Here is a 12,846-nt window from a genome sequence, read left to right as displayed (position 1 = left end):
GAACCATAGGTAGCTTAGCTCAAAACATTAAACCACCAAAGTGTGCTCTCCAGCTACAAACACCCAGGATCCAAAAAGCTGGAAAGAGATGCTCCGCTTGGGGAACTGTGGGCCCTTTCTTCAAGGGAATTGATCACACCCTCCCTCCCCTCTCCACTGGGTCACTTCCACTGTCCACCAGTTGACTTATTTTTCTTCCTTCTAAACCCACAGCCCTTTGATGCTGCTGTTTAGATGAGATGGAGGTGGTTTTTTGGTGGTGTGTTGGTGGTGGGACCTTGTGAAGTCCTTCCGGGTTGGCCGTTATATTGTTCTCCTGTGTCTATTCCAGCACTCGGGGATAAATAGTTCCAATGCAGAAGTGCTGGCTCTGTTCAATGTGACTGAGGCGGATGCTGGGGAGTATATTTGTAAGGTCTCCAATTATATAGGGCAGGCCAACCAGTCTGCCTGGCTCACTGTCCTGCCAAAACAGCAAGGTAACAACGTTTTTGTTTGTTTTTTTTTTTTTGGTTTTTTTTTTTAAAAGAAGGCTGGATATAGAAGCTGAAAAGACCTGGTGCTTTGGGAGATTGCAAGCAGCTTATAGGGTGATTCTGTGGTCTTGGTATATTCATCATAATCTTTCTTCCGTGATGCAGCTGGTAGGATGCCAGCAGCCATGGAAAAATACCCACACATGTTCAAAGCGCTTGCTCTAATTTCTTTTGAAGATTGCCCTTCGCCCCCCACCCAGTTTTGAAGTTGTTCCTTCTGGTTTTTCTTGTTCAGGCTGCACATCTCCCATCATTGTTGCACATCAGCACTGTTGCAGACACACACCAGTGTGCCTGTTGCGCGTGGCATTTGCATAACAGCAGAATTTGATACCTTCCCAACCGCAGATTTTTAGAGAAATATCATTGGTTCAACAGAGCACCGTTTTCTCTGTTACCTAATTGATACTTACAGAATACTGTCCTTGACCTTGTTATCCCAAGTTCAAGGATATCCCATCTCCGTGAATAAATGTACTGCTGACTGGCTATAAAAGACAGTAGATTGCTTTTCTCAGTTTTTCATATGAAAGGGACATGAGTCAGTCATGTCTGACTCTTTGTGACACCATGGACTGTAGTCCACCAGGCTCCTCTGTGGAATTATCCAGGCAAGAATACTGGAGTGGTTAGCCATTCCCTTCTCCAGGGGATCTTCCTAACCCAGGGATCGAACCCGGGTCTCCTACATTGCAGGCAGATTCTTTACTGTCTGAGCCACCAATTTGTCATGATTCACATGCAAATGTTTTTGTTGCAAAAAGAAAAAAAAAGAGCCCAGTTTCTTTGCTATCAATATCATGTTTTCTTCCATTTTCTTTTAATGCAATGTATGTCAAGGTGGTTGTACAGGAGTAAAAGTAACCAGAGCCTAGTAACCAACACAGAACCCCACCCTGGTGGTTCTCACAGGCCTGGAAGGATATGCCAAGTATCCACTTGGACTAACCTGCAGTGTGCTGTCTTGCAATACAACAATTTAGACAGAGCCATCCTTTTTTCAAGGTGGGAGTCTGCAGCCAACAGGACCAGAACCCAGCTTGGACTTCTGGGTGCCCTACTTTTGGAAAATCACTCCTCCATCCAAAGCAAGCAAGCAAAGACCCAGAGAATGGATCTCTGTGGGTTGATTTTTCCATGCCTTTGATCGCATGCATGTATGTCTAGGTGGTGAAGCCGGTGTGGTGACGGGCCTGTGGAGGTGAGCTGCTCCGTGTTGCTCAGTGTCTCTTGGTTGTGGGCTTTGTGGATGGGCTGCGATTGGAATCTTCCGGTGGCCGGTACCCGCTGGAGGTCCCGGTGCAATGCCTCGTGGTTCCATGGCCCCCTCCACAATCATTCCTGTGTCGTCTAGCCTTTTCTCTTGCTTTCCTTGTTTTCTAGGCCGCCGGTGTTAATACCACGGACAAAGAAATTGAGGTTCTCTATATTCGGAATGTAACTTTTGAGGATGCTGGGGAATATACGTGCTTGGCGGGTAATTCTATTGGGATATCCTTTCACTCTGCATGGTTGACAGTTCTGCCAGGTATATACTGCTCTTTCTCTCCATGGTTTTTTCCCTCTTCTTGGTTGATTGCTATGAAATTAACACAGCTTCTGTTCTCAGGAATGGTCCCTTTTCCCCTCACATAAAGATTTTTCAAAATGTTTAAAATTACCCCCCTGGGAGAAGAAAGTTGCCTTGGAAATTCACTTGCAATGAGATCCCACCCGCGCATTTATTTATGATCAAGTGAAATTTTACCCTTCAAACCCCGAGAGATCTTATGTTTTTAGTGAGTTATTGAGTCAATGTGTAAATTCACCCATCCTGGTTTCTTTTAAGGAAGAAGTTGAAATCACTCTGTAAAATTCAAAGTGATTTTTCTCATTTCAAATTCCATTTTGTTAAAATCCCATATGTACTTAAAAAATTTTTTTTTGTTCCACTTCCTGTTTTTAATGAGATGTAAATAGATGGGTGTATGTTGAGGCTCCTGGGCAGAAATACCTCTGTGTGTAGGGTGTTCAGAAGCAGTGTGTTATCTACTTGGGGATCGGTGGCTTGCTGCATGATGTAATGGAACAGACTCTTTTACTGCAAAGCATGCTCTTGCCATCTTGGGCTTGATGTTATTTCTACCCTACAGAGAAATCAACATCACTGAAGCCCTCTTGCCTAAACACTGCCACTGTCTAAATCTTTTAACTGACATCTCTACCCTAGTCAAGTTTTAACTACTATCTTCTTTAATACATCTGTCTCTTTGTCATTTCCTTTGTGAAACTGCATAGACTATGGTTTGCCAGCTCATAATGTTCCACTCCAGTTATTAATTCCTTATTTTTAGAGTTTGGTGCCTACCTGCATGCTTATATCTAGCAAAAATAAATTGATCATTTCATTTTGTGCTGTGCTGCTAAGAGTTTTGACTATCTTGCGAATAGTTTTCTGACTCAAATGTATAAGCTTTAAATAATGCCATTGCATTCATTTTTCCTTTTGTTGTGAATCCGCTCTGAGTATTTGCTTTGCGACAGTGAGATGCCTCGTGTATTGAGCTTGCTTTTACTTGCAGTATTGCATTTTACAAGTGCCCGACTGGCACTTCTTAACCGATTTGCCTGACAGTACGAGCACATTAATTAAGAATGCAGTTTGAGAAAAGTACTATTTGGAAATACACTGCTTGTCGATTGATCATTGAGGACCAAGGAGGGAGCAGATTATTGGAAGTTAGTGTAAGAGTTTCTAACTTAAGCAGTTTTATGTGCCCTCACATGTGACATCATCTCTGTTTTTTCTTTAAAAGTTGTGACATGTGTATAACCAGATACACAAAAACTTAAATGGTTATTAAAGAATGTTACATACTTTTTATTGTATAGACATAATGATTCTGTACTATAACCAATTCAGTCTTTATTATTAAAAGCATTTGTTTAGTTAAATAATCTACTGGGCTATATTTAGAAATATGAACCTTTTCCAACCAGCCCAGTAGATGAATAATTTTTTTGTTTGCTTTGAAACTGTGTTCTGGGCAAATGACTTGGTCACATCTTCCTTTGGAAGAGCTCACCCAAATAAGACAGAGGCATTCTTCCTTTAGAGACAAAAGTGGGCACGTTCATATTTAAGAATTTTTAAATGGTTTGCATCAGAGACCATCAAGGGAGAAGGCAGCCCTTTTGTCGTGGTGTGGGTGACTGTCCTACCCTACCCATATGTCTTAACGGAATGTGACCTTGTAACCTGACCCTCGTACCTTGGAGTCAGCCAATCCATCATGATCTGGATTCCGGAGGTCCGTTGAGGTAGTGATAAGACACTACCTGGGCCCCAGTGGTAAAACAAGGAGCCCAGAGTTATTCACTTTTGTTTAGAAGAGGTGCACGGCAGGCCCACAGCCCACGCCTCTTGCAGCGCTGAGCTGTTGGGAGGCCCATCTTGCCTTGGGAATGATTGTCACTTTTTGATTTCCTGTAGTTACGCCAGGAAGCATCAGTGCAGTCTCCTAACTCTGTGGCCTGCTTATCTGTTCCTCTCCTGTGATCTGCAATCTAGCTCCTGTAAGAGAAAAGGAGATCCCAGCTTCCCCAGACTACCTGGAAATAGCCATTTACTGCATAGGGGTGTTCTTCATCGCCTGCATGGTGGTGACGGTCATCTTGTGCCGGATGAGGAACACGACCAAGAAGCCGGACTTCAGCAGCCAGCCGGCTGTGCACAAGCTGACCAAGCGCATCCCCCTGCGGAGACAGGTAACAGAAAGTAGATAAAGAGTTTGAAGAACTTTACCACTCCCCAAGCCCAGCCAGCTCTTGGGTCTCTTCCTCTGCTTCTGTGCTTGTATTTTTGGGAGCATCCCTGTGCTAGTGGTTCTGACCGGTCTCTTAGTGGGCGTCTGTCCAATCAGTGTCTGGAGCTTGGAAGGTCAAGTCCTGGTGCATTGGTAAGGTCAGCTGAGTCTAGTTCTGAGGGTGAGAAAGCCCAGTGGTGCGAGACTCTGAGCTCATCTGCAGGACTGGAAATAACCCAAGAGGTAACACCCTGCTGTGTTTGGTGGGACTCAAGTGCAGTGGCATAAGCCCTCGTTGTCCCTGTGATCGAATGCTTTTTTTGGCGATAGACTGATGCCTGTTGGAAAGGAAGGGATTCTGGTTTTCTTGGACTTACTTTTTTTGAAGTCAAGGTCAGAAACCTGTACCTGGAGGTGTCTGAACTACTACCCCATGAGGTCTGTCTTAACTGGATTCGGCTTCCACCTCTGATTCTTAAAATAGAATCCTGTAGTCCCCCCAGTGGCTCAGTGGTACAGAATCTGTCTGCAGTGCAGGAGATACAGGTTCCATCCCTGAGTCAGGAAGATTCCCCGGAGGAGGAAATGGCACCCCACTCCAGTATTCTTGCCAGGAAAATCCCACGGACAGAGGAACCTGGCAGGCTGCAGTCCATGGGGTCGCATGATTGAGCACGCACACACACACATGCCTATAATATATGTTCTGATTAGGTGTTCCCATGAGCGTGACTGTGGATTTGGTGGCAGAATGATTTGTATATTGAACGGGCAACTAGTTGTTACCCTCGAGCTTGTTAACCTCAGTTTTGTTGGTTGCTTTTTGATCGTCTGTGCCTCCCGGTGGGTTTACTTTTGCTTCAGGCAAATGGGACAAGTTGGAGCCAACACCTCTGCCTTAAACCAAAGCCTGGCACAGCTGGTGGGGCTGGAAGTGCTCGCGAAGGTGGAAGGGGAAGGCAGGTGTGAAGGCAGTGTTTCCAAAAGTATTTAGTACTTGGTTCCAATAAGGACATGAGTTTTGAAACAGTGAGGAAAATGGCTAACTCACAGGCTCTAACTCGGTGTGTACAGCACGCTTGTTAAAATGGCAGATTCCTTACTTGTAGCCCCAGAGATTCTGGTTGAGTAGGTTTTGAAGAGGACCAGGAATCTGCATCTGAAGTAAGTCCTCAGATGATTCTGAAATGCACTCTGAGAAACTCTGGATTAATCCCAGCCTGACTGCAGGTGGCAATGATATTTTCTGGACAAGGCATTAGGAAACATTAGGAACCAGTTGGTCAGCAGTGGTTTTGGCACAGATATGGCTGTTCTCAGCCCAGCTCTGAACTCTGGGCTGAATGGGTCCTTGTTGACTTCGTTGAATCTATGTTTCAAGCAGGTCTTTCTAAATGGAGGCTAAAAAAAAAAAAAAAAGTGGAGGCTGAGGGTAGCATTTGGAGTGTGTCAAGTATAGGGCAGTGCCCACATGGTCTTAAGAGTGGCAGTAGGGTGAGGCAGGGGAGAAAGTTGTCATTGGTTCCCCCTGCCTCCAAGAATGCTGTTTTATTAAAGTGGCACATTGTCTCTCGGGGCTTCCCTGGTGACTCATCGGTAAAGAATTCGCCTGCAACGCAGGAGATGCAGGTTTGATCCCTGGGTTGGAAAGATCCCCTGGAGGAGGGCATGGCAGTCCATTCCAGTGTTCTTGCCTGGAGAATTCCATGGACAGAGGAGCCTGGTGGGCTACAGTCCATGGGGTCTCTGAGAGTCGGACACAACTGAAGCGACTGAGCATATCTTTCTTGGGGCCAGGGAATTGATGATGAGGCCACTTGCCTGACTCTGGGAGAGTTCAGTCTTAAGATGACTCTTATAACATGGTACCTTCAGTGACTTTCAGGTGGTGTGGCCGCCCCTCCCCGACCCTCAGGACCATTTTTTACAGCCATTTGGACCATTTTTACAGCTACTATCTTGAGATCCTGACTCTAGGGACTTGAAAGAGGGAGTGGTATTCCCATCTATATTATTTTTTTTTTCTAATAGGGAAAAATGCTACCTTCTGGAAGAAACCTTTAATTTGGTGTAGCTAGACCATTGTCCTGTAATTATTTCATCATACTTTTTTTTTCTGCAGCTGTTATAGTGCTCTTCTTTTTATTTCATATAGAAGAAGCAGATGCCTTTAAAATCCCCTTGACTCAGCTCTGGTCTTTGTGCTTTTTCTCCCTGGCTTACTGGTGTTCTTCATTGTCCATCTCAGTCTAAGTTGCTCCTTTCTCCTCTCCTTCCCTGTGTGTAACTGAAGGCAGCATTCTAGTTCTTCCTCCTTGTTTATCCCTCCCGCCCCTCCTTTCTTCTTAATTTTCTGAGTGCTTAGTCTAACACAGGTTTCATGCAAGACGTGGCCTGTGGCCTTTGCCAATGGCTCCAAAGTTATTTGGAGGCCTTCATTTGAGATGCAATGGCCTTGTGTTTCAGTAGGGTCAAATAGTGTAAGAGAAGCAGTAGAAAGTGGGCAGGTACCAGTCCCCTGGAAAAACAAATCTCTGGGCGTTTATTTGGGGGGATGTTGACACATCTCAGCTGCACATGTGGGACCCACTGATTCTTCACAAAGAGCCGTTCGTCCATAATGAGCATGGCCCCTTTGGTGGAAGAATGCTTATCAGATACCTGGATAAAAGAGGGTTATTGGACTGTGGCTGGAATGAAAAGCCCCAGAAAGGCCTGCAGATACGTTGATGACAGAGAGCATACCACAGGGATGCCAGGCATGCCTTTACCTGGCGACAGGTAAGCTGTAATTAGATGTCTTGGGGATGGACTGTTCCTCAGTATTTCCTAGGCACTTGCCGTCCTGCATGTGCCTGGAATTTCATCTTCTTGGCCCTGATCCTTGCCCCTCCCAAGACATGCAGAGACCACATCTCACTAGATCCATCGTTGCTCCCTTTTTAGAACAAGAGCAGGTTTTAAAAAAATTGTTTTATCCTTTTGTGGATTTTTTTTGTTGACATTTACTAACATGTACTGGACTTACCAGTGTAAGACCAACATACGAGTTTGTTATTTGTTTTTGACACAAAAATATTTTTCTCTGGTACCAAAGAAGAAATTCCTTGTGATCATTTCCTGGTAACCATGAGTTTGTTGAGGCTCTTTATGGATTTTGATGTTTGGGGAAAGAGAAATAGCTTTTTGGTGGGGGAGGTGGGTGATGTAGGGCGTCTCCCCATTTCCTTTGGCAGGGATCCTTCCGTGTTCTGAGCTGGGGCTCAGACAAGGGGACCAGCAAGAGCCAGCCCAGAGAGGGTAGTCTGCCCCAGCCTGTTGGCTCTTGTACAGGTCTCCAGGGCTGCTAGTGGATGGTGTGGCCATTGGGAAGTCTTCCTGACACATCCATGAGTTGCCGGGTGGGCTGTACTTTTCGTGTGTTGCACACATTAGTTCTGTGGGGGCAGAGAGGTGTGAAAGGAAGTGAGCTGTTTGTTCAGGAGGTAGGCAGCATTGCTGGGTTTGTTGAGTTGGTTTCTCAGTGAGCACGTCCAGGTCTTTTTCGAGAGCCAGACTCTTCCGTAGGGCGGGATGGAGATACACTTGCATCAGCAGATAACCCCTCACATGCATGCACCTCATGCTGGCTCACCACCAGCATCTCAGGACGGGGCAGCAGGGTTGGTTTTTGGTTTTGTTTTTTTTTTTCTTTCCCCAGACTTTAATTTCACCCTCTTGATTACTGGTACAGATAGATCAAAAACCAGAGAAAAATCAAGGTCAGACAAGGTCATGTTTTATAACAGTATCTTTGAGGCAAAGGACACATTCCCAGGGACATCGTGAATGGGTCAAAGATGGCATGTGTGGTTTGGGAGCCAGTTCTGGGGGCCGTGTTATGAAACCCACTGAATTCTGTGAAGGGCAGGCCCACATCTAGAAGCGCATTTGCTGCCTAGCAGCTAAACAGCGTGATCTTGGAACATTCTCTGTATTTTGGTCACTCAAGTGGTCTAATGGAACTGGCTGGTTCCAGCAAGCATGTAGGTAATCGGATGGTCATGGATGGCTTAACTGGAATTTGCCCTTGCATGTGGGCGCCTGGCCCCCACTTGGCTGTTCTCTCCTCTCAGCTTCCAGAAGACACGAAGTTCAGCTAAGATCAGACCTGGGTTTGGGCCGATGAGACCGGTCGGGGTTTGATAGAGTGTCTCTGGGGAGAGGTTTGGGGAGGCAGAGACTTGCTAAAGGAGGAAAGTAAGTGTCAAATTAGCTCCCCTACCTGTTTACCTAAAATTTGTCATGGAAGGAAAACAAATCCTCCCTTCCCCCCATCCCTTGACCCTTTATCTCATCCACCAGCTCTAGGTGGTGAAGGCACTTTGTTTGCTATTGGGGAGTGATAGGCGGTACTTACAGCATCACTGTGTTAGCTCTGGGGCCTCGTGCTCTGGTTTGAGAATGTGGATCCGTGGACTGAGCGTCAGAGGGTTTCTCTGGCTGGCTGTGGTCCACGTGTGAGTCCTCCTCCTCCTGGCATCTATACCTCTGCCTGCCCTGTTCTCTGCAGGCCCCCCTCTCATTGATGAATCAAATCTAGTATCAAAGGACAACACAATGTCTTGGTGGCCCTTTAAAAAGAAAAGAAAAAAAAAAAAACCCGCTTCCTTACCTAATCTCCTTTATGTGCTGTGGAAATAGGAGAAAAAACACATTTGGTTAAGAGCTTGATTTATGGCACGAGGAATTTATGGTAAAGAGATTCCGGAGAGAGAGGAAGCTGAGTGGAGACTGTGGCAAAACATGATGGAAAAGGGCCTGCCAGGATTTGGGAGTGGGGAAACAGCTTATTTTAGAGTGTTAGTGTTTATTGTTTTAAGTAACTCAGTGATCACTATCAATGGGATCTTTTAAAATCAGAGGAAAAGAAACCTGGAACTGGAGGAGCATATCTGAGAGGGAAGGTTTTGATTTTGTTCCCACCTTCCCCCCCCAAAAAGAATGATTACCTGTGTTGCAGAAGCAGGATTCAGAATGAAATTCAGTGGAATTCCTTAGAGAATGTGGTCCAAAAGAGAGAAGCTCTAGAAACACGGTGTTCCTCAGAGGAATTGCCTGCAAGGGATTGGGCCAGCCCTGCAAACACGTTAGCGCTCAGAGTAAGATGGAATGAAGAGAAAGCCAGTCATGTTTTACAGTCCCAGAGGGGATTTTAAAAGCATAGTAAAATGCATGGAGGTAAAATTATGATATACCTTCCGTAGACAGAGGGATTGAATTCTGTCGATTCTTCCACTCGGGACATTTTCTTCTCTTTTTTTTCTCTTTGTGTATTTTTTTTTAAACAGAAGTATCTTCCAGATCTGTCCATGGAATCTAAACCTCTGCCCTTAATCTGAACAAAGTTTCCATAACCTTCATCCTAGTGACAGCAACAAAGTTGGGGAAGGTTTTCCATTTTCAAAGCTTTCGCATTAAAACCTTGTGGGAGACACTCTGTCTGTGGGGGAAGATGTGTATGGGTGTGAACTCTTGTCACGGGTTTGTGCAAAGATTCCTCTGGGGTCACAGGTTAGCCGCGGAGCAGTTAACTTCTGACTGAATGCTTCGTTTTTCTTTCTGAGGCAGCCAGTAAGCCCTATTTGTCATGAGGGCTTTCTTAACTCTCCAGCTTTCCTCCTGCCCTGGGACTGTCCCCTGACTCCTTAATTTCTGAGGCTTGCTCTTCTGCCCACTGGACCCCTCCAGCCCTACCCACCCACCCTGGCTGTGAGCAGAGGGTCTCATCTGTCAAACCATTAAGGCAAATCCTACCCGTAATGCGGTGGAATTGCTTTCTCCCTGCTGCATGCCGTCTGACAGACAGCATCTCACACACAGAACAATGCTAAGCTGCAAGTCTGCAGGCTTCCCCAGAGAGAGGGATCCTCATAAACTCCCATGAATCTGAGCAGCAAATGACTCTAAAAAGAGGCTAAGGGACCTCCCTGGTGGTCCAGTGGTTAAGATATCACCTTCCAATGCAGGGGGCATGGGTCCGGTCCCTGGTCAGGGAACTAAGTTCCCATATACCACTGGGGTGTAGGCAAAAAAAGAGAAGATGCTAAGAGAAGCCATTGTGGTGTTGGTAGCAAACTGAGCTCTTAGCAGGTGCCAGGCTAAACGCTTTGTGGGTATGACCTCATTTTACCCTCACAGTAATTCAGTGACATGGGAACTGTTCTCAGTTCAGTTCAGTCGCTCAGTCATGTCTAACTCTTTGTGACCCCATGGGCTGCAGCATGCCAGGCTTCCCTGTCCTTCACCAACTCCTGGAGCTTGCTCAAACTCATGTCCATTGAATCGGTGATGCCATCCAACCATCTCGTCCTCTATCATCCCCTTCTCCTCCTGCCTTCAATCTTGCCCAGTGTCAGAGTCTTTTCTAATGAGTCAATTCTTCACATCAGGTAGCCAAAGTATTGGAGTTTCAGCTTCAGCATCAGTCCTTCCAGTGAATATTCAGGACTGATTTCCTTTAGGATAGACTGGTTGGATCTCCTTGGACTGGTTGGGTCTCCTTGGATCCTGGTTGGATCTCCTTGTTCTGGCCTCCTTTTAACAGACGAGGAGACTCGAGTTTAGGAAGGTCAAGTGACTAGCTGAAACTCTCACAGTTAGTGTTGGAATAGGGACCCTACAGCTCACAGTGGGGCACTTGGTCCAGGTGGGACTGCCCCTATCCCCACTCAGGGTCCCACATTGTAAACAGTTTGCAGGGGAAGGGTGCCAGCTAGGATTGGTGGCACCAGCTAGGCTGGGGGAGTCACTGGGGACCCACCTGGAAGGATGCAGAGATGCCCCAACACCCAGCCTGTAGCCCAGGGAAGAGATGAGAGCCAAGATCTCGTCATTTTTGACTCATTTTAGACATCAGTATATTTCAAGAATATGCCCCATTTTCCATGCCCCCGACTCCTGCCCATGACATGCCTCAGCCCAGATCCTTCTCATTCTTAAAAATATTTTTGTCATTAAGGAAAAGTTCTTTGTTTTTCTAGAATGTAAAAGAGATACATATGCATGGTAATCAAATGCAAATGCTTTAGAAGGTTCTGGAATAAGATATATTCCACCCCCTCCCTGCTCAACTTCTAACCCGTCTCCCCGGAGGTGACCAGGGCTCAGGCTCTCACAGATCCTTCCTGAGACTTGTTTTCAGTGCCCGTGTCCTCTAACCTCCTGTGGGAAGGCAGCCCCCGCTCACCGTGTCCTGGAAACCTCACCGATACCAGAGAAGGCGGGACGGGCCTCCTCACCCAGAGCCGCTCCCCCCATCACCACCCCAGGGGTTTCTCCGTCTCCAAGTTCCCTGCACACTCTGCACAGGGGTTCTAGGATCCCTGAGGTCCAGCGAGCAGGGCTACGCTACTGGCCTTGGAGAGGGTGTTCTGGCTGTGGACTCTGCCAGACCTCGTCTGGTTGGGGCCTGTCCTGTCTCATTGCCAGACTGACTCTGACTGCTGTTCCCAGTCTTCTGGCCTGTGACCTTCAAGCTGGGTTCCCACCGTGATGAGTGGTGATTTGTGCTTCTTCATGTGGGAGACCTTTTCGTCTGCGAACACCCATCTCCTTTGGCATCCATAGCTCATGACCTGATGCAGGGCGTTAGGATTTGGGGAAGTGTTTTTAGCCAAACCTGTTCCTTGAAATCTCTCTGAGTCCTTCCCTGCAGATGGAGCTCAAGACATATATGGGGTCAGTGGAGGCTGTGGAGATGGTGTTACTGGTGGGCCCTGCAGCTGAGGTCAGCGTATTGCGGAGGTGGATTCTGCAGGCTTTTCGTGTTTACCTTTGTCTTTTTTTTTTTTTTTTTACTTTTTTGTCTTTTTGCTTCTGCTCTTTGCCTCTGTGGCCCAGACACTTAGGTGTGAAGCCTCTTAGAACTTTATCTGTCCATGAGGCCCCTCTTAGCTCCAAAACTAATGACTGCTAACTTCCTTTAAAATATATATATGTATATATATCATTAAATACACACATAAATATATATATATGTTTACTATGCTCATGGTGAGTAAGCATTGATCATAGAGTCTACATAATAAAATTTAAGCATGATTCCCTTTGACAAAAGACTGCTCAGAAGGCTCAGAAATGTTTTCATGTACATTTAAAAAGATGATAGAAATTCTATGTTAAAATTTGCCTTCTTCTTGATATTATAAGTAATACTAATACCAGCTTCCTGTTCCTGAAATGATCCCCGCCCCCAATCTATTCTTGGATATCTCAGGTTTCCTACCTGTTTTTAAGGGCAGTCTGGGTTTAAGGAGAGAGTCAAGTTTTTTTAAGTAGGACGTTCCCAGAGCAATCTTCTGGTTCCCTGTGGGAATGGTCCAGGCTCCGCCTTGAAAGTTCATCCTCATTAAATTTGTTCATCTTGATCCTTGCCATCTTGATTTTAAAAATGTTTGTAAGCACTGCTGGGGAGAAAGGTTGGTGTGAGAGTCATGTAGGGGACAGAGCCACGTTTGAGGGGTCACGTCAAACCCGATTCCAGT

General features: G+C 46.0%; 1 protein-coding gene across 14 annotated transcripts in view; it reads left to right on the top strand.

Annotated features, from left to right (window-relative positions):
• FGFR2 (fibroblast growth factor receptor 2) overlaps positions 1-12,846 on the top strand; it is a 107,445-nt gene that overhangs the window by 69,897 nt on the left and 24,702 nt on the right. For 5 of the 14 annotated variants that reach the window (XM_061403677.1, XM_061403679.1, XM_061403668.1 and 2 more), the window contains 2 exons: positions 332-479; positions 4,087-4,290. In XM_061403677.1, coding sequence (XP_061259661.1) covers positions 332-479; positions 4,087-4,290 — 352 coding nt within the window. Of the gene's footprint in view, positions 1-331; positions 480-1,919; positions 2,065-4,086; positions 4,291-12,846 lie in introns of all 14 variants that reach the window. The other 9 variants (XM_061403678.1, XM_061403683.1, XM_061403681.1 and 6 more) reach the window with 3 other exon arrangements.

This window comes from Bos javanicus, chromosome 26 (assembly GCF_032452875.1).
Source record: "Bos javanicus breed banteng chromosome 26, ARS-OSU_banteng_1.0, whole genome shotgun sequence".
Classification (NCBI taxonomy): domain Eukaryota; kingdom Metazoa; phylum Chordata; class Mammalia; order Artiodactyla; family Bovidae; genus Bos; species Bos javanicus.
This window is presented reverse-complemented; position numbering and strand designations above follow the sequence as displayed.